Source organism: Nicotiana tomentosiformis, chromosome 2, assembly GCF_000390325.3.
Source record: "Nicotiana tomentosiformis chromosome 2, ASM39032v3, whole genome shotgun sequence".
NCBI lineage: Eukaryota > Viridiplantae > Streptophyta > Magnoliopsida > Solanales > Solanaceae > Nicotiana > Nicotiana tomentosiformis.
The window spans coordinates 187,002,714-187,025,253 of record NC_090813.1 but is presented as its reverse complement, the minus strand read 5'-3'; the positions used below and the strand labels follow the sequence as shown (position 1 = coordinate 187,025,253).

At 34.0% G+C, this 22,540-nt stretch overlaps 1 protein-coding gene across 1 annotated transcript; it reads right to left on the bottom strand.

The window, feature by feature from the left end:
* Positions 1–5,707: 5,707 nt before the first annotated feature.
* LOC104119651 (probable indole-3-pyruvate monooxygenase YUCCA8) lies at positions 5,708–8,139 on the bottom strand. The gene is made up of 3 exons (XM_009631217.4): positions 7,245–8,139; positions 6,579–6,950; positions 5,708–6,237 (listed from the first exon to the last, which is right to left on the bottom strand). Exons 1-3 carry the CDS (start codon positions 7,893–7,895, stop codon positions 6,013–6,015), a joined length of 1,248 nt encoding a protein of 415 aa, XP_009629512.1. The 5' UTR covers positions 7,896–8,139; the 3' UTR covers positions 5,708–6,012.
* Positions 8,140–22,540: the final 14,401 nt, after the last annotated feature.

The following is a 22,540-nucleotide window of genomic DNA, read 5'->3' as shown; positions in this document are numbered from 1 at the left end:
GTTATGAGAGTTGGGAAGAAAGGCAAGTTGAGCCCTAGGTATATTGGGCCATTTGAGATCCTCGAGAGAGTAGGGGAGGTAGCTTATAGACTTGCGTTGCCTCCAGGGTTATCCTCAGTTCATCCGGTATTCCATGTGTCTATGCTCCGAAAATATAATGGTGACCCGTCCTACGTGTTAGATTTCAGCTCTGTCCAGTTGGACAAGGATTTAACTTACGAGGAGGAGCCGATAGCCATTCTAGACCGGCAAGTTCGTCAGTTGAGGTCAAAGAGTTACCCTTCAATTCGAGTGCAGTGGAGAGGTCAGCCTATTGAGGCAACTACTTGGGAGTCCGAGTCCGATATGTGGAGTAGATATCCCCACCTTTTTACCAGCCCAGGTATTTTTCTATGTCCGTTCGAGGAAGAACGGTTGTTTTAGAGGTGGAGAATGTGATGATCCAAAAGGTCATCTTATGTTTTAGAACTCGAATTTGCGCTCTTAAGCCTTCAAAATCTCATTTTAACCCTTCTCGATTTGTGTGCGCAGTCCGAGCAAGTTTCCGAAAAGCTTTTATGTTGAAAACTAATAAAAATAAGAATTTTTGCCTTAAAAGTTGATTTTAGTTGACTTCGGTCAATATTTTTGGTAAACGGGCCCGGATCCATGCGTTGACGGTCCCGGTAGGTCCGTATCGAATTATGGGACCTGGGCGTATGTCCGGAATCGAATTTGGAGGTCCCTAGCTTGAGTTATGAATTTTTAATGAAAATTAAAAGTTTGAAAATTTTAAAGTGTTCTTGAGAATTTCATTTGAATTGATGCTAAATTTAGAGTTCTAGGTATTATTTTGGTGATTTGATTGCGCGAGCAGGTCCATATGATATTTTTAGACTTGTGTGCATGTTTGGTTTGGAGCCCCGAGGGCTCGGGTGAGTTTCGGATAGGCCACGGGATGTTTTGGACTTGGGAAAAATCTGGTTTTCTGCAGATTCTGGTGTCTGTCATATCCTTCTTCGCGTTCGCGAAGGTCCTCTCGTGAACGTGAAGAGTAACCTGATGAGGCTGAGACTTCTTCTTCGCGAACGGGAAGGCCTGGTCGCGAACGCGAAGTGATGGGGGATTTACCCTTCGCGAACGCGACCGGCTCAACGCGAACGCGAAGCATGTAAGGACCTAGGGGGTTTGGTCGTTCCTTCATCGCGAACGCGAGAACCGTCTCGCGAACGCGAAGGCCGAGGGGTAACCATCGCTAACGCGAGCTGGGTCTCACGAACGTGAAAGCTTGAAAGTCAGTACCCTTCGCGAACGCGACAATGGCCTCGCGAACGCGATGCACACTGTCGCCTAGTGCATAAAACAGAATCAAACACGGGTTTAAGCCATTTCTTCAACATTTTTCAAGAACCAAACGGGTAGAGGCAATTTTCAAGAGTCATTTTCTTCCCCAAAGTGTTGGCAAGTGATTCTAAACTATTTTCTTTCAATTACCCATTACATTCCTTGAATTATCAACCAAAACCCTAGATTTTTTATGGTAGAATTAGGGGTCAGGGTAGAAACTAGGAATTTCGGAAATTTGGGGATTATACCTCGAATTGAGGTCGGATTCCAAAACTAATTACATATTCGGGCTCGGGGGTGAATGGGTTAAAGGATTTTGGTCCGAACCTCGGATTTTTGACCAAGCGGGCCCGGGGCCGATTTTTCGACTTTTGGAGGAAAATTTGGGAAATTTAATTTATGCAATATAATTGATTCCTTTAGAAATATTTGATATTATTGAGTCATTTTTGAATAGATACGAGTGGTTTGGAGGTGAATTCCAAAGAAAAAGTTGTGATTGAGAATTAAGTGGCCTTCGGAGCGAGGTAAGTATTGTGTCTAACCCTGACTTGAGGGAATTAGGAATCTTAGATTACTTGCTAAGTGAAATCCATGTGAGCAGCGTATATATGAGGTGACGAGTGCTTATGCGCCGCCAAATTTACTTATTTTTCCATGTTTCTCTGTTTTTCTTATATTGTCTTTTCCTATGTCAAATTGCTACGTGTTATGCTATTATTGTTCGATTTATCGTTCTTATAATGTTTACGGATTTTCTAGTGATAATTGAGTTTTTATTTCAAAGTTGAGATTGATATTATAGAACTAAATATTGAAGTAAGGTTTGTATTGTTATTCTGTTTCCCTATTGTTATTTATGCATTGCATTATGATAAGGGAGAGTGTTAATGCACGAAGGGTGATGCCGTGCCATATTGTGAGTGTTAATGCACGAAGGGTGATGTCGTGCCATATTGTGAGTGTTAATGCACGAAGGGTAATGTCGTGCCATATTGTGAGTGTTAATGTACGAAGGGTGATGCCATGACATATTGTGAGTGTTAATGCACGAAGGGTGATGTCGTGCCATGATATGAGAGCAAAAGCACGAAGGGTGATGCCGTGCTGTTTCTATTAATTTTATGGTGAGATTGAGAGTAAAAGCACGAAGGGTGATGCCGTGCATTTTTCCTTATTGTATTCACTATTCTTGTTGATTAATGGTATATTGACTACTCCGGTGATCATTCTGTTGTAGTTCTTTATCTTGTATTCCCCTCAGTATGTTTCCCCTCCCGACATTTCCTATTTAGTTCTTCATTCCTGTTATTTGCATATACACTGTTAAATTGTACAGGTTAATTTGTAGGTGCCTTGCCTTAGCCTCGTCACTACTTCGTCGAGGTTAGGCTCGACACTTACCAGTACATGGGGTCGGTTGTACTGATGCTGCACTCTGCACTTTCTGAGCAAATTTTGATACCGGCTCAGGTTGATCGAGATTTGCTACTGGTCCGCTGTTCGGAGACTCAAGGTAGATCTGTCGGCGTTCACAGACCTTGAAGTCCCCGTCTATCTGTTATGTCCTACTATTTTCTTTTATTCAGACAGTTGTATTTCTTTCAGACTATTACTTGTAGTAAATTCTAGAATGCTCGTGAATTGTGACTCCAGATCCGGGTGGTAGTAATTAATATAGTTTTATGATATTCCGCACTTATTATATTTTATTTTAGTTAATTATTATTTACTGAATGGAAATAAGGAATTGGTTTAATGATTCTCTAACGTTGGCTTTCCTGGCAAGTGAAATGTTAGGCGCCATCACGGTCCCGCCGGTGAGAAATTTCGGGTCGTGACATATGAATACCCGAATTTTGTATGATATAAATTGTTTGGAGGTGACACACACGATAGGTGACGAGCATGTGGACGTACACCATAGAAATTGTGTCTTGAATAAATCTTGTGCAGTTCTAAACTTAATGAATCATGTTATTATTTGAACATTTCCCACGTGATAAAGAAATTGAGCTGAGGCTCTTATTAAATATCATGCTTAGGCTACGTTCCAATATTTTGTGACCCATGTGGTCGTGTTGATGTTGAATTAATTGTTTCAAAAAAATATACATTTCACACTCAGTCATATTCGTCTATTGTGAGGATATTTATGGGATCGAGTTTCGCGCCGCAGCAAGCCATATTGGCTTTATACATTATTATTTATGGATCGGGGCTGTCCGCCTGCAGCATGCCATATTGACTTTATATTACGCTTGGACTGAAGGATCCCCTCCGGAGTCTGTACACACCCCCAGTGAGCGTAGATAATTATATATATTCGAAGTGAATTTTTCAGGTCATGGACCTGCCTTATTTATATTGTGATGAATTTACCTAGACATGGATCTTGTCTGTATCATTTACATTTGAGAATAAATTTCCCAGGGCTGGATTCCGGATTATCCATAAACAGTACCGAGTGACCGAATGATTTGTGAACAGTATTACATGAGGTCTTTTCACTGAGATGTCATATTCCTCATATCGTGCGGTAATGATCCATTTCACTTATACTGAGTTTTACTGTTGAACTTGAAAGCATGCCTACATTTCTGTACCATTATTTATACTGGACTGTGCCTGCGGAGACGTCACTAGTTTCAGCCTAGAGGTTAGTCTTGTTACTTATTGAGTTGGTTGCACTCATACTACACTCTGCATCTCGTGTGCAGATCCAGGTGCTCCAGGATACGGCGACTGCTAGATTTCGAAGTTAATTCTGTTGCGGACTACCAAGGTAGTTGTTTAACGTCCGCAAACTTGATCCCCTTCCTGTTTAATTATTGTACTGTTCTATATTTTCAGGCAGTGATTTTATCAGTCAGACTTTGTATTCATATTAGATGCTCATGTACTCAGTGACATCGGGTTTTGGAAGTGTTATATTTGTATTTGTGAGATTTCTTCCGCTGAATTTAATTATTTGGTATTCAAACTTAAAAGATATGATGGTTTATTCAGATTGTTGGCTTGCCTAGTATTGAGATAGGTGCCATCACGACAGGTGAGATTTTGGGTTGTGACATGCCATGATCAACACGCAACATTATTTTTGAAAGAGATTAAGTCTTATCTGTTTACAACGTAAAAAGCACAATTATGTAACTTAAAAATCAATTTTAGATACATGTTTTCCCTAGATATGTATTTAACTTGAATAAAAGATTGGTAACTTATTAGCACCGGCCAAAATCAATTGAGCGTATAATTTGAATTAGTCAGGATTTCAATACAAGTACCACACACCGGGTGACAACCAACAAAAAGAGCCCAAGGTCTTCTAGTTCTCTAAAGTATCCCAACCAGATCTTCTTTGTGTAAATGCGTATATGCAGGGTGTTGATGTTGAAATGATGACTAGTTGCTACCAAAATTCCATAACTGTACTAACTATGACTAATTGAAAAGAACTTGAAACAGGACATTCCTTTTGTAATACTTCATAATCTATTTAGGGGTGATTTGGTAGGGTGTACAGGAACAACAACAATAACAATCCAGTAAAATTTCACTAATAGGGTTTGGGGAGGGTAGTATGTACGCAGACCGTACCCCTACCCCAAAGGAGTAGAGAGGCTATTTTCGAAAGTCACTCGGCTCAAGAAAACAAAAAGACAAAACGACAAGAGGAGACAACATTAATATCACCACAACAATCATATAAAAGAGTAATGAATAGAGTGTGTTAGTAATAATGATATTAGTTCTTATCGACTGTTTGATTTGTATATTAAATATAGCATGCATTTAAAAAAAAAAATTTATTTGTTTATAAAAATACCCTCCACATTCTTTGGAAAAGATTTTGAAAGGGCAGTTATGTCTTTATACGTGCTTATCTATGTATTAAAAACCATGGTATTACTAATGTCATAGTTTGCTACGTATAAGAATAGGTTAAAAAGCACTACTAAATAATAGATTAGCAATACCAAAGCTAATATATATATTATTTTTCCTAATATATCCAACCAAATGACCCCTTAATGCTTTGAAAAATATGCATAGAAAGGGCAAAATTAGGAGTCATTTTCTCATTAAAGTTTTTCTCAGTTTTCATTAAAAGCTGCACCAATATGAATGAGAGAATGGTTATTTTTGAGGCTTATCTAGTGTATCTCACCCTAACTTTTGGTCTAAATCAGTGCTTTTATTAAACAATAAACATGAAATTCAGAACAATCTTACAAAGAATACTTTTAACAATAAAAGAATATCATTTGATTAATCATTAGTAGTAATAGTACAAAACCAAATATGTACAAAGGGTCAATATAAGTGTGTGTATATATATATATATATATATATATATATATATATATATATAGACAACACTTCCTGATAAATTTCCTTTTTTAGGATCTGATAACTTATGCAGGACCGAACTTTCCAATGGACTGGTTGCTAATTCCAAATTCCAATACAAAACGCCCAAACTGTACCAAAACTTGGACTTTTTGTGGAGAGGGCTAATTACACTTTTTTCACGGGTTCGAGCCGTAAAAGTAGTCACTAATGCTTGTATTAGGGTAAGCTATCTACATCATATCCCTCGGGGTACGGCCCTTCCACGGACGCTGCAGCGTGAACGCGGGATATCTTGTGTACCGAGTTGCCAAGTATATTGATTTGATTAAATCAAGAGGTAGATATGCATCCTCTATGTGTGGGAAACTTTTGCTTTGTTTGCTTAAGATCTTGTTTGTAAACCTTGCCAATATCTTGTGCAATTCTAATAGCATCAGCAGAAGCACCAGCTAGCCCTCTCCTTGTGAAACCAACTGCATATAGCCCAGATTTTCCTTTCCAACTATTTGGAAATGGTGCTTTTGGGAATCCATTATTGGAAAAAAATTCACTTTCCTGTATAAAATATAACAAAATAACATTAGGCCACTATTCAAGAATATTTCATAAAATTTCTTTTTTTTCATCCCAAATTTGACACTTGTACGTGCACGGTTATCTAAGGCTGATCCTTAATTGTACTCGACGGGTTCTCAAACAGACATCATAACTCGGTCTTATTGATGAAAAGTTGTGTTTTGACTGAGTTAAGGTGTTTGTTTGACAACCCCTCAATTAAAGGGCCCGCACTAGAAATCCGTACAAGTACGGACGTTAATTTAGGTATTAAACCAAATTTATTAAAAAAAAAAAATAAAAAAAAAAAATTGATATGAAGGAGTAGAACATTTTCTCACCTGTAGCCAATAAGGGACATTGCTGCAATAACCAGTTGCAAGAACAACAGAATCAATTTCAAGTTTTTCACCATTGACAAGTTCAACAGTGCCACATGAAAACTTCTTGATTCCAGGGACAACATTAATTTTTCTTGATCTAATTTTTTCCAATGCACCAATGTCCAAAACAGGAGTTTTCCCTTGTGTGTTCTTGAGTTCCAAAGGACCAATCGATGGCCTTTTTAGTCCATATTTTTCAATATTTCCAAGAATAAACCATGTCAAAATGAGTATAATCTTGTCAACTAGCCAAAGTGGTAGCCATTTCATCATAAACATAGCTAACTCAAATGTTGATGTCCCAAAGATTTCTCTTGGCAAAACATGAACCTGAAAACAGAGCCAAACTCCATTAGAATCCAAATTTTGTAAGTAGTTTCTTTTTAGCTGGAAGCAAATTCCAGAAAGATTTAACTTTATATGCCGACAGTATAGAATTTTTACACTTATAGAGTATTTTAACTCGATGTAACAGATAACCTACCTTAATTTGTTATTAACAACTACGTGTAATTATCTTTTGTGTTAACTGCCCATGAAAAATAAGATTAGTAAATTGAAAAATAAGCTTACTACAACCGGTTAAAATATATTATAGTGTACAGCTATGTTTTGATTACTTACCGAGCTACGACAAACTATTGATGGTTGAGCATTGTGGTTACAAAGATCAAGAGAAACTTCCATGCCAGAATTTCCACATCCAACAACAAGAACTTTTTTCCCAAAAAACTTCTCACCACACTTATAATCACAAGCATGAATCACTTCACCTCCAAATTCTTTTAAACCTTCAATATTAGGCACAACTTTCTCAGCATTTTCTCCTGTAGCCACAACAAGCCACTGGCAAATATATTCAACTTCTGAACCATTTGGAGAAATAGTTTTCACCTTCCACAATTTACAAGATTCATCATATTTTGCAAATTTAACACACTCGTTGAATCTTGGATTAATGTTAAATTTTCTAGCATATGATTCAAGATATTCAATGAATTGTTTCTTTGTGGGGTACTCAGGGTAGTGTTGTGGAAATGGGAATTTGGGTAATTGACAGAATTGTTTAGGGAGGTGTAGTTTTAATCTATCATAAGTTTTTTTCTGCCATAATGATGCAATGCAATCAGATTTTTCCAAGATTACACAAGGAATTCCTTGTTCTTTTAAACAAGCACCCACAGCTAGTCCTGACGGACCTGCACCTACAATAACAGGGCCATTTACCCATACACATTTACTAGAAAAGAAATCTTGATCATTGAAGTTAACCATGTTTGCTGATCTATTGTGTAAAACTCGACGACTGACTTTGGAAGCAGAACACGAACCTATTTTCGTTATTCTTGGTTTTTTTATTACTCAATGGTGGAGTGAAAAAGTTGACGACTGACTTTGGAAGCAGAATATGAACTTATTTCCGCTATTCTGGATTTTTATTGAGCAATAGTGGTGTGTAAAGATAATGAATGAAGAGGAAGTTGGTTTTGTTGTAAGTTTGTGTTTGAAATTGAGAACTAAGAAGGTGTTTAAATAGAAGTGTTGGTAGTGAGATATATGAAAGGGGCATGTGATAGAAGGTGAGAAGCTAATGCCTTTCAAGGGGTCATTCTCAAATATAATCATAAGCTAAATTTTGCCAACTATTATTTTATTTGAGTAACTAATTGATAAATAAACTATTGGTTCACACTAAAATGTAACTACATTTTTATATTAAATGTTGGGGCGGACCTAGAGATGCGGGTTCGACCGAACTCAGTAACTTTGATTCAAACTCTGTATTTATTTTTAAAAATTCATTGAATATGTATAAATTATTAATTTAGAATCCAGTAACTTAGAAGGAATAGAATCTCAAACTCTTTAACTTCAAATCTGGCTTCGCCTTTGATTAGAGCGAGAGTTAACTCTTCTCTTATTCTCTTTCTCTTTGCCTATTACACTTCTTTCCCCAGTTTTGGATGATTTTTATTGAAGAACTCAAAAAAATCTTTAAGGTCAAACTTAGCTAGCATTGGAGGAAGCTGACTGGGATATAGCGAGGATGTTCCTGTGCATAAATTAGGGGTGTTCAAAATCGAACCGAAACTGAAAATCGAATCGAAATCGAAACTTAATGGCTTATTGGTATCGGGTTAACGGTTTAACGGACGCGGAACTGATTGAATTTTTTTTATTAACGACTTATCGGTTTGGGGGCGGATTATTCAATTTTCTTAACGGATAATCCGTTAACCCGTTAAGAATATATATATATATGTATATAAAATTTATTTTTATCTATATATATATTAAATAATCAAAAACCCTTCTTCCACTTCCAGTACACTATCTATTACTAATTTACTATATATATATATATATATATATATATATATATATATATATATATTAAATATCAAAAACCCTTCCACTTCTTTTAGTACTATATCTCTAAGTTCTAACACCTAATTCCTAAATAATCAGAACCCTAACGCCTAAACTTCAACCAGCAGCCACCAGCAGAATTATGGTTCTCTTTATTCGACCATAATTCAACCAGCTTCAGTAGAAATTCAACCAGCACTCCAGCAGCCACCTGCAGTACTCTATCTCATCGACTTCCAGGCTTCCAACACTCTATCTTAGTGCCCTAGTATGAAGAGCAAGCTCATATCTTTGCTTTTTGAAATTGTAAATATGGCTCCAGCACAGCCTTTGTGTTAATTATTAATATATTATTACCTTTTTAAGAGAAATGAACAAGAAACAAAGGGAAGGACCACACATTTATTGTAATGTTGCTTCGTTTATGCTATGAATAAATTAATAAAAGCTTAGATACTATTATATTTAATGAGCTAAACTACTGAAATTGTTCCTTTGCATCTAAACCCAGGCAATCACATAGTTATCTCAATGAAATTTGATATCTTTGTATGATCCATGTTATAGCTAGCAAGAGTTACAGTAGCATATCCATTAGAACTACTTTTTCCTTAATTACATCATATCATAATCTGCTTTGGGATGTAATGTAGACTACAATGTGTTCTGCTTTTTTCACTCTACACCACATGACACACTACATTATTCTTATGTAGGCGTTAACAGACATGTATGTCTGGACTCGATGTGTAATTTTCTATTCTGAATTTGTATGTTAGACGGTCAAAAAATAATTAATGCACGCAATATAGATTGAATTAGGCCGATAAACCGCCCGATAAGAGCTAAACCGATACTAATCCGCCCGATATCTTATCGGGTGGCTAGCGGATTAATACATTTAAAAGCCGATAACCGTTAAGCCAAACTGTTAAGAGTAATTAACCGCCCAATCCGTCCGATAAGCAGCCCTAGTATAAATTGGGAGATTTTTAATTAAGTCCGATTAACTTATATACACTGATGGTATCTAAATAACTTTTATACTATTGTTAATTTAACCTGTTATATCAAGTTATTGACTTGTCTGTTCTTATGTCACATGCCTTATTTTATAGGTAACTAGTCTTTACGGTATGCGTGTTGTACGTGTACCTTAGGTTAATGAGTACAAAATTTTAAAAGAATTACATAAATTTAAAATTTAAAATCGTGATTGAGTTTTCATTAAAAAAAAAGTACAAGTTTTTGAAAATAATAATCTTTCGGTATTTTCCTATATATGTGTTATTTTCCTATTTTTAATTTATACATAAGTATACTTTTATTTTAGGACATCTATATTACATATATAGCTATAATTTTTATATATTTTTCCTCATTTAATTATATAAGTATTATCTATCATTTAATGATTATTCTACATTTCATTTGGTTTTATCTATGTAATTAGGGTAACTTGCGTAAAAATGCATATATTTGGTTAATGTTCAATTTTATATCTTTATTCTAATTGAAGGCCCTTAACGATGCAAATTATATGGGGAGCCCTTTGTTATTATACAAGTTAAAAAGAATATGTAAAAATCTAATTCAATCAAACCGGGATGAAAGGAACATGCATTTAGAAAGATTTCAAAGTCCAAAATATTATGCAAAGGATTTATATAAAATAAAATTTTGATATTAAGAGTTTTTACCCTTCAAAAAGAAAGATTTAATGATCAAATTCAAAGTCCTAATAGAATTTAAAGTTCTAAATAGTAAGACTCTCTATCTACTTCAAATAAGGAAGAGTTCAAAAATAAATTTTAGTTGATCTAAAATTCCTAAAAGTTAGGCGAATAATTAAATGACTATTTTGTCCAATGTAAACTCTATTTTAAAAGGTAAAAATGGCGAACGTTATTTCGCTAAGGGGTTTTGTGCTTTTAATATAGTACTAGTTTTAGGGTACGCGCATTTTGCGTGTTTCCAATATTAATAAAAATAAATTCTTTTAAAAATAATATAAATAATAATATTTAAAGTATATGTATTTGAGTTGTAAAATAAACATTGAGTAAAATTACAAGTTCCTTAAAATTATAAATGTGATTATGTTTAGGAATTTGAAGCCACTCACGATGGTTCATCCTCTTGTTCCAGTTGGTTCATGTCATGCCACTCATCGGTCATCCTATTATGATTCAAGAATTTGATTTTTAATTAAAATCCAACTCATCATAATAAGATTCAAGAGTTGCAATTTGTTATCATTAAAAACTTAAAAAGTTGTTTACTGCTACTTTGCATACGTCTGTGCTTTAACAAGCTATGTATTTTGCGTGGGTACACTGCCTTAATAAATTTAATTTTTTAAAAAAGTTCACCTAAGTATTATATTTATATTCGCTTTATACAATAAAATACAAAAGTTAAAATGTTATTAAAAATTCAAGCAAGCAAGACAAATTTAATAGTTCGATTCAGCTGGTTATTTTATTAAATTTATATCATAGCAATTTTTCGATTACTCTATTTTGTATAACAAAAATAGACTTTTTGAAACCGTCCTGGTCATCTCGATTTCTCTTCGGTGTCGGTACGGTTCAGTTAATTTTTTTATAATTTTCTTAAAATATCATGTAAGCGTCGCTAATAAAATTTAGAACGCGATAAAATACGTATTCTCTAGACATTTTTACATTTTAAAAGATGATGAATCAAGGGAATATGAAAGATAGCCATAATAGAGATTTATCTTACTATTCTATTATATCATAAGAGAAACTAAGCAAAGACAAAAGAAATATAGATCACACGAGTTGGAATATAGTAATCAAGACTAGACTCAAGAATAGAATCTATTAGAAGATTAAGTATCTCATAAGAAAAATCTAAAGCTTTTAAGCTATTCATCACTATTCTAATCCACTAATTGTCGCCTATTCATTAGCAAACCCTGAAAATTTGTTTGACAGCTACTTGTAGGAAAGAAGAAGACAAAGGTTTTGAGAGCTCTTGAATTGCAAATACGTCCATGTCTAGTGCTCCTTATATAAATTTAAAGGCGGTAAAAAAATAAGTGACAGGACGTAAAATTCTAGTTCCTTCTCTTTTTATCAAAATAGAGTTAGAAAGTGAAAATTTTATTAAAAAACAAAAAAACCTTACAAAGTGGTGAAACTTTCAAATTGAGAAGCGTAGGAATTTTAGAACCGGAAGTAACTAAAAAGTCAAAGTACTAAATATTAGGGATAATTAAGTGGCTATTCCTAAATATTAGGGTAATAGTTTAAAAAATATCAATTTATTATTTTATCTAATGTGAACTCTATTTTAAATGGGTAAAAAAGTCGAACAACATTTCGCTAATGGCCTTCGTGCTTTTAATATAGTATAGATAGATATAGATTAGTTATACTTATAATTGATAATTACTTGCAGAGGCGGATATATGATTTAAACTCTATGAGTTCAAACTCATTATATTTCTAAAATTACTTATGGATTCATATCTACTACTATATGTTATAATTGTAGTAAAGTTTAACACATAAATTTATGTTTCACACTAAAAGTACTGGGTTCAGATGAACCCGGCACCAAAAGGTTGGATCCGCCCCTAATTACTTATAGTTATTTTTTAAATAATTTAATGTTTTTACAATACCAAAAAAAAACTAATAATATTACAAAATTATATACTATCAGTGCACAAAAATTAAACTCTTTATTACCGTCCCCACACTATAAGATAGGGGGCTAACCTAAAAATGTCCTTCTTGGGGGTACTCATAACTTGACTGCTAAGTGCTAAGGTCGTTTTAACCACAAAAATGCCCATTCCTGCCAGCTGAAAAACCCATGGTTTACATCACGTTATTTATGCCATGTAGATTGACCCCCCATTATTTCTTTATCCACTCTACTTTGACTAAAACAAGGGAAAATGGCCAAATATATCTATATATTTTAGTATATTGTTTATTTCTATCCTTCGTTATATTATCAAGCCACATTTACTCTTATCGTTAGTCAAACTTTTTAAAAATACCCTTTACCTAATGAAAAACAACCAAATTTAAAAAAGATATATTTTTCTTAAAACCCATTAATAACTCGTTAAACCTTTTTTATTTACTACACTTCTTTCACACAGATTAGTCATCTCCTTCCTAGTCACTTGTTGAACTCAAGAAGTGACAACAACAACAGTCCAGTAAAATCCCACAGGTGGAGTGTGGGGAGGGTAGTATGTACGCATACCTTATCCCTACTCCGGGGGAATAGAGAGGCTGTTTCCGATAGAACTCAAGAAGTGAAAGACATAAAAATACAAACAATCATATATTCATTTATATATTGAGTCTCAATTCTTTTAATATTCTTTTTGTATGTTTATTACATTCTATCTTTTCGAATTTCTTTTTTTTTCTTCTAGCTTCTCTCTTTGTTTTGTTTCACCATGCTGAACTATACCGAGCATTCATCGTGATTTTCTTTCTACCATAGTTTGACAGTTTTGAAGTCTTAAGGCAACTATCGAGGTATTTCTTTCTTCAACAGTGAGCCTTTGTTGATGAGTATTCACGCACCAGGATTTTTTTATTCTACTTTAAGCATTTGGGCAACGAGTAATTATCGCCAAATCACTCCTTAAGAACCAAAGTTAGATTCAAGCTATGGGATGGGATACTCATAATTTTTAGTAACAACTGTAACAATTGAACTTATAATGAACAAAAATTAGAAAATAATTAGAGAAGATTCAATTTAATATCAAGCTATAGTCTAAGGAATTCATCTAGAATGAATGAAAGTACATCAACAAGTTGGAAAGTAACTTCACAACTTAAGTATAGTAATTTCATATATTAACCAAATACAAGTATTGTTAAAAGTATATATCAATTGTTACCGACATACAAACCAATTGTCAAGTGTACATTACATCAGACAAAGGAATGTCATATTATAACAACAAATTAAAAAATACAACTGAAAGTGATAACATGACATCCTAATGCCACCATGAACAATTAAGAACAAAAATATAAGTTCTTACTAATCCTACTGCCACCATCATTCTTGATCTCTCTCTAAATAAATAAAAGATGTTAAGACGTCTCAGAAATTTAGGTTTCGTATTTTTATATGATGAGTTTAACGGGTTATGGGTTAATGAATTATTTTAAAATAATTATTTTATTAATGTGGTGGATTTCCATTTGGATGGAGGGTGTTTTAAAAAGTTTTGTTAGCAGTAAGTATAGATATGTCCTGATAGTATAACAAATGATAAATATAAATAATATACTAAAGTAAAGGTATATATTTGACCCGTTTCCACTAAAACAAACACCAAAAATCTCTTACCTTATATAAGTAAGAATTAATAGAATTTCTTCATTCTGAATTAAAGGTCTCGAATTTAAATCTTAAGTAAAGAAATGTCTGGGACGGTTATACTAAAAAAGAAAGATTCTTGTTTCTTTCTGATTTTGTTTTGTAAGATTAATTAAAGATCATAGAGTGGGATTTAAAATTTTTAATTAGTGCGTATAAATTATTGTAAAGAGCCGCATTTTAATTTTTATGGGAATTCAGGGAAACGATTCCAGTTTACTCTCAATTCGTGAGTATTAAACTCACTCCTTTCTACTTGTAAATGTACGGACGATGAGATGGAGAACTGATTATCGTATCCCGCGACAAAGGTTAAATGTTTATATCAAATCAAATAATTCAACCTTATATAACTGTGACAACTTAAGGGGTTAGAGCGGATCATGGAGACCCCTGCCAAGTAGCTATTTATGCAAAAAAGTAGTAGACCTAGCCGACATATGACGTACAAAAATAGTTCCTTGTAACGATTCGGCCGGTCATTTTGAGTATTATAACTCCGTTCTCCAATTTATTGCTCAATTTATACCTTACAATTGATTTATGACTTATCGGGTTAGTTGGTTCGAGTCCGGAAGGATTTCGGAGTGAAATGAGATACTTAGTCTCATAATTGAAAACTTAAGTTGGAAAAGTTGACCGGATATTGACTTATGTGTAAACTACCTCGGAATTTAATTCTGATGATTCCAATAGCTCCGTATGGTGATTTTAGACTTAGGAGCGTGTCCGAAAAATTATTTGGAGGTTCGTAGTGAAATTAGGCTTGAAATACCGAAAGTTGAATTTTTGAGAAGTTTGACCCGGGGTTGACTTTTTGATATCGAGGTCGGAATCCGATTCTGAAAATTGGAATAGTTTCGTTATGTCATTTATGTCTTGTGTGCAAAATTTGAAGTCATTCCGGATTGATTTGATATATTTCGGCATAAGATATAGAATTTGAAAGTTCAAAATTCATTAGGCTTGAGTTGAGGTGTGATTCGTGGTTTTAGCGTTGTTTGATATGATTCGAGGCTTCGACTAAGTACATATGATATTTTAGGACTTGTTGGTATATTTGGTTGAGGTCCCGAGGGGCTCGGGTGAGTTTCAGGGTAATTTCGGACCATTTCTAGGCCATTTTTAATTGCTGGTTTCTGCCTACAGAGGTGTGCATCGCGATCGCGAACATTTGGTCGCGTTCGCGAAGAGAAAACAGCAGTTTGGGGCCTTGTGAATCGCGATCGCGGAAGCTCTTTCGCGATCGCGTAGAACAAAATCTCTATTGCACTGACCCGACTTTGGAAGCTTATATCTCGCAATCTATAAGGAATTTGGAGATGATCCAAAAATAAAAGTTGTAGCCCTTGATGTCTAGTTTTCAGAAAGCAAACCATTTATAATTTGGAGTTTTTTACAAAATGTTATGACTATTATACTAGAGGCTATCTGAAAGAGTTAGGGAGTTTGTTCTTCGCGATCGTGAAGGGCAATTTTGGGGCTAGAAAATTTTGTGATTCGCGATCGCGAAGCATTTTCCGCGATCGCGAAGAGTGAATGACTCGGCAGAGAGTTTAAGTCCTGAAAATGGGACCATTTTCTATTTTTACCGATTTGGAGCTCGGGAAGAGGCGATTTTTCGGAGATTTTCAAGAAAAATAATGGGGTAAGTGTTCTTAACTCAATATTGGTCAAATTACCTTAATCCATGGTTATTTTTAATATATATTTGGTGAATTAAGTTGGAAAATTGTGAAAACCCTCTTGGTTTAATTTGATGATTTAAGGGTCGAGTTGATGTCAGATTTAAGTAATATTTGTATGGTTGGACTCGTGGTTGAATGGGCGTTCATATTTTATAACTTTTATCGGGTTCTGAGACGTGGACCCTACGGGCAATTTTTGGAGTGTAATTTTGAATTTTGCGGAAATAATTAGTATTTTGATATGGAATTAATTCTTATAATTTTGTGGACTAAATCAAATTTATTGTGACTAGATTCGAGTTATTTAGAGGTTGATACGTGCAGAATGGAATTTCTGGAGCATTATTTAGCTTGCTCGACATTGGATTTATCTTGTTCGAGGTAAGTAACTCTTCTAATCTTGGAGCTGAGGGTATGAAACCCCGAATTTTGTGTTATGTGATTGTTTTTGGAGGTGACGTACTTGCTAGGTGATGGGCGTGTGAGCGTACACCGTAGAAATTGTGACTTGGTCAAATTCCATGGAACTGTGTAGTTGAATAATCTGTTGATATCCGTATATTCTTTATGTGTTAAAGAAATTAAGATGAGAATCATATTTAAAAAAATCATGTTGAGGCTATGTGCCAATATTATTGAGACCCACAGAGGTCATATTGCTGTTAAATTATTTGTTTAAAATGAAATTTCATACTCAGTCATGTTTATTCATTTCATATCATCTCTCAGTCTCTGTTGCTATTTATTGATTCATCACATCATCATTTTGGGCTAGTTTCATGACATTGTGAGCCCGAGAGACCGGAGAGATTGATGACTGAGTGAGGCCGAGGGCCTGATTGTGAGGATAATTAAGGGATCGGGCTGCACACCGCAGCAGGCCATATAGGCTTTATATACTTTATTATTATGTTGATCGGGGATGCCCGCCTGCAGCAGGCCTTATAGGCTTTATTATAGCACGTGAGTTATCCGTGCGGATACAGATATTGATACTATAACACGTGAGTTGTCCGTACAAATTATAGTGTTTGGGCTGAAGGAGCCCCTTCGGAGTCTGTACACACCCCTAGTGAGTGTATGTACCTACTGAGTACGAGTGTCGAGTGTCGAGTGCCGAGCGATTGTGAGGATTGAATGACTGTGAGGACTGAGTGAATGTGAGGACTGGGTGACTGGGAGGACTGAGTGATTGGGAGGACTGAGTGAAATGATACTCTGAGAGTATGCATATGATTTTATCACTGAGTTGCATCGCATTGACATGCATATTTGACATAGAGGCATAAAGATGTATTTTTCTCATGCTGTACAGCATCACGTCATTCATGATTTCTCACACATGTTGACAAATGGGAATAGTGATGCATTTGTTTTACACGGGTTATCTGGAAAGAAAATGAAACATCTCATTTATTATTGAAAGGATTTTGGAAAAATTATTGTTTTCAAACTTATTCATATTTTTGGCAACTTCGGTAAACGATTTGGGTTTTCACTGATGTACTTGAAAGGAAGAACTATTTTTAGAAATCATGATTTAGCTGAGCATTTTATCTCTGAGTTACTTCTTGTATTATTTGCTTTACGTTGTTATGGACTGTTGGGGACTATTGGTTTTGGACCTGACCTTGGTAAAAGCTCGTCACTACTTTCAACCTAAGGTTAGGTTTGTTACTTATTGAGTACATGTGGTCGGTTGTACTCATACTACACTTCTGCACCTTGCATGCAGATGTTGGTTGCTGATGTTGCTGTGTCCGTTGGGAGCTGGATCTGAAGATGTACCTGCGTTCCGGTTGTAGCTGCCTCTTGTTCATGGTAGCCTTAGATTTATATCAATCTGTTCATGTACATTTCGAACAGATGATGTATTATTTCATATCAATTTTGTAAATTTTATTCTTAGAAGCTCATGATTTGTACTATCAGTTCTTGGGAAAATGTATTGAATTTATCTATTTTCTTTTAATTAATTACCTTATTAATTTCATTGGAATTGGATAGTTGGTAATTGGCTTACCTAGCGGGTTGGGTTAGATGCAATCACGACTAGTTGGATTTTGGGCCGTGACAATATGTTAGTTAAGCTTCATATGCAAACACGGGAGGAATCGTTAAATATGTAATATTATCAAATTGCTTCCTCTTCGCGCCCTCCTTAGCTAGTCGATTAGTTGCCCCAATCAGCCTCATCAAGTACCTGCATTCGTTTAAAATAACGGAATAATTTTTTTTTCTACACCATATGCACCCACCACTAGTTGGCCCTCTCAAGTGCAAATTCATTGGAAAGTAGAGGGGAACATGTGCATGAGGCCTTGGATTTATGGAGCTTCTCTACTTTTCATGAAAGGATTGGGAGCTAGGGTTTTGGCCTTTCTTATAAGGTTTATTAAACATTACAAATACTTATAATAGCTTTGGAATGAGCAGTAGTACCGAGGGACAGAGCTAGAGTATTAAGTTCAGGTTCGGACGAGCACAATAACTATTACTTAGATTTTATATTTGTATTAAAAAATCCATTATATACGTATAAATATTTAATTACAAACTTAGTAACTTAATTAGACGAGTTATGGATACGATGATAAGTTCAGACCTCATAAATTTCAAATTTTAGTTTCTCTCCTGTGTGGTCGTACCATCAGTGTTCCAACTCTGATCTAGATAGTGGCAAACCCTAAAAGCCAAAAAAGAATATGATAAAATAAACAAATACCTCCAAGGAATTATAGAAGATCGAAAAGAAGATTGAGATGAAATTATAGTGATATTTAGGCACGATTTGGTGGGGATATGTGTGTGTTTGTTTATTCCCATTCTTCCCCACCAGCTTTGGCCAGCTTGTTAGCTGATTATCTAAGGTCAGGGTTACTACTTTAGGCTTTCCATTTGAATTTCCAGAGTCAAATAAATTATTTAATGCTATTAAATATTTTAAATTCTTAATTAATGTAACGTATAATACTTTTTATGTAATTTTTAAATATATAAATTTTAGTTTGAAAAACTTAAAGATTCTGTGTTCAAATATACGGTTAAAATTAAATAGTTTGAATCTTGAAAAATAAAAAGTGTCACATAATTTGAAATAGAAAAAGTATTAATTTCTTTTCTTTTCAAAATAATAATAATGAATAAAACAGTTCATAGTACATAAATAATCAAGAGAGGCTAATAATATATTAATGGAAAATGGATTATTAATAATTAAATAGGATAAAGTTTTGGTTTTGATGAAATTTGCAATGAGTTTGTTCACGCGTAAAGTAAAGTTGGGGGAACGATAAATAAAATCATAATAAGCATATCACTGGCAAGTCCTAGGAACATCTACAATGGTCTTTTTTCTCTTTAATTTATTAAACTATCATAGGCTTAAATTTATGGGATTTGAACTGGTTACAAAACTCATAGCTGCTCTTAGTTAGTGTGTTCGAAATTAAATATTTATACATATTTAATAGATTTTTTAATTCAAAGAAATGTCTTCGATCTGGCTATTGTTTTCTGTTAGTTTATAGCATGCTATACGTTTCACCCGGCGGTCAAGTCAATAGCACCAGAGCAAAAGATTTATAGATACAGAATCTAAGCAAAAGCTACTGAATTAGACAAATCCGTCCCTGTACACTATGCTTCCTAGAAGCTTAGCTGCCAGCTCTGTTATCCTTCACTCCGCAGAAAGTTGAATTAATAATTAATCATAGCTAAAACTTTTGAAGTGCCACTTGATCATAGTACGATTACTATTTAAAGTATTGCTTTATTTGGACTTTTGTACAACATACATTCCCTCACTAACTGCAAAAGTTTCTATATATGTATATTTCCTCTTGTAGTCTTGTTGGTAACTGGATGTGAAGGTTCTAAGTAAGAGCCACTCACTTAGAGTAGTGGCGGAACTAGTAGCTCGGTTATGGGTTTCGTGTGAATTTAATATTTTTTAAGAAAAATTTATTAAATATATAAAAATATTAATTTAGAACTCAATTATTAATATTTAAAGTCGTCTTTCTAAAACTAAGAATCTATAAAGTTAAAACTCTGACTCCGCCTCTACTTAGAGGGAAGATAATATAAGATTAACTTTTTAAGTTACACTTAGAGAAACAAGTGGCATATGTATTTTAGTCTAGTAGCGTTGGCACTAGATTTAATAGAATTAAGTATCAAATATTTTTCTTAAAAGAACTTAAAAAAACAGATAATATATGAAAGTAATTACTTAGTAATCTATGAAATAGATAATATATGACATACTTATAATATATAAAGTAATCCACATATGCATATTCATGCATTTTACACTTGCATGAAACTTGATAAGTTAGTGGACACTTTGAGGGTATCGGATTGATGAAAGTTTAAGTCTTTATTACTTGTTATATATTTTTTTTTATATGCGAATATGATGCATTTGAATAAACTTTTGACATTGTTATCTAAAAGAGCATACTTATTATTCTCCTCTTTGGCTGTGCTGATGAGGAAATAAGAATCATTTAGAATTTAAAACTGACGGAAAGAATTGTTAATCTTCCAATAATGTGTTGCCGTCATTTAATCAGTAGAAGTTCCACTTGCACCACATAATCACTTCAATTTCCTAATTAATTATTTTTAGTCTTATTTGTTTCCTAATTAATTATTCATATAATCAATTATGTATACCCTACAAATCAAGGTCTTCCCCAATGGTCTTACAACCTTTCTCGGGTCAATCGCTAACCAAATATATCTCCCACAAATAGAAATGCATAGCGTAATATTTAGGATTTAAGTTATACCGTTTATATATTAGAAGTCTCAAATTTGAGCTCTAAGAGAATTGTTTTTTGGCAGGGAGCGTTTTTCCCTTGAATAATACGGTGCAATTCCATATTAGTCGGGGTCTCAAAGCGGGTACCCGACACCGACTGGATGCAGCATATCAGCAACGGGTTAATAATCTAGTATATTCGATGTGAAACATCGAAAATATAATGCCGAGTAAACCTTACATGCAAATTAAATCTATCAAATTAAAATCCATCTAGCTAATGATTTATTTTCTCCGCTAACTAATTGTTATTGGTAAAATATAAGATGCTTATATCGAAGGGGAATACGGGATAGATTTTGTAAATATGAATTTTTGGTAAGTAAATTTGTTCCGAAAAAAATAATTCTTTTTCTCTTCAACATTTGCTTTAAAGGAAAAGTTCGGGAAAATACACAAGTATCCACTTGACCTATAGACGAGTTTTTAACTCATACTTTATTTTTGCGAGAGTCCTATTAACCCCTGAAACTTTTTAAATGAAATAAACGCACCTTAAATGTACAATTTGAGTTTAAAACTAATTATTATATACAAGTGGCAACTTTTAATTGAAAATGATATCATTATTTTAGACTTAATTAGTTATCACTATAACTTAGACTAGTAATATTTTTTTTATTCTTTTTTTTAAAAATCCAATCTCTTTTTCCCTTTTTAAATTGGTATTGTTGCCCGAAGATTATCTCCATTAATGTCGGTCAAGTTCATCGATGGTCAACCTATCGTTGGTTTCTTGAGATGTAGAACAATCTGTAAGGTCTATATTTTAGGTTAAGGAGCCCAATTGGGTTTTATGAAATCAATGTACATTCTGGATATAATTAATCTTACAAGCTATCTCTAGAAGTTTTGTTAATGTCATTGAAGACCTCGATTCTCATCCATTGCTCCAATTAATAGGGAAGAAGAAGGAAAAAAAGGTGGGGAAAATAAGATTGAATGGAAGCTTTTGGTAGTGGCAACTCTTTATGGTGAAGAAAACTTTTGGGCTATGTATTTACAAGGGGTTGGCTGAGAAGAAGCTATAAGAATGAAAAAGAAAGGAATTAGAATATAATACTCATTATTTTTTAGTTTATATGAACCTATTTTCTTTTTGATCCGTTCTAAAAATAATGACCCCTTTCTAAATTTGATAATAATTTAGCTTAAACTTACAATTCTACCCTTAATGAGAATCTTTTATAACCACACAAATACTCTGGGGTTCTTTTTGACTTGTTTAGGACCACAAATTCTAAAAGTCTTATTTTTTCTTAAACTCCGTGCTCAATCAAACAAGTTCACATAAATTGAAATGGAGAGAGTAAGGAAAAAAGAAAGAAAAATAAAATTATTAGCTGGCAGGTGCACAACACTCCCCGTCAAAATTCTTGTTGTCTAGTTATAAGGGTGTGTTTATTTCATTTTAAAAAGGTTCAGGGTTAAGAAAAAGATAAAGTGTGTAGTTAGAAATTTGGTTATAGTTCATAAAGGTACTCATGCATTTCCCCGAAAAATTACAAATTAAACTTCTTCTGCGCAACGCAAAAAGGTAATGTTGCTAGTAACTATTACTACTACAATTTAAAATTATTTATATTTTTAGAGAAGAAAAACTTGACAGAGTATCTTAGCTCTTTAAAATAACCACTTTTTTA

Coding starts and splice junctions, on each gene's coding strand:
- LOC104119651 (XM_009631217.4), bottom strand. CDS start 7,895: ATGGTTAACTTCAATGATCAAGATTTCTTTTCTAGTAAATGTGTATGG. Junction 6,951..7,244: donor CAATAGTTTGTCGTAGCTCG/GTAAGTAATCAA, acceptor CTCTGTTTTCAG/GTTCATGTTTTGCCAAGAGA. Junction 6,238..6,578: donor ATGTCCCTTATTGGCTACAG/GTGAGAAAATGT, acceptor TATTTTATACAG/GAAAGTGAATTTTTTTCCAA.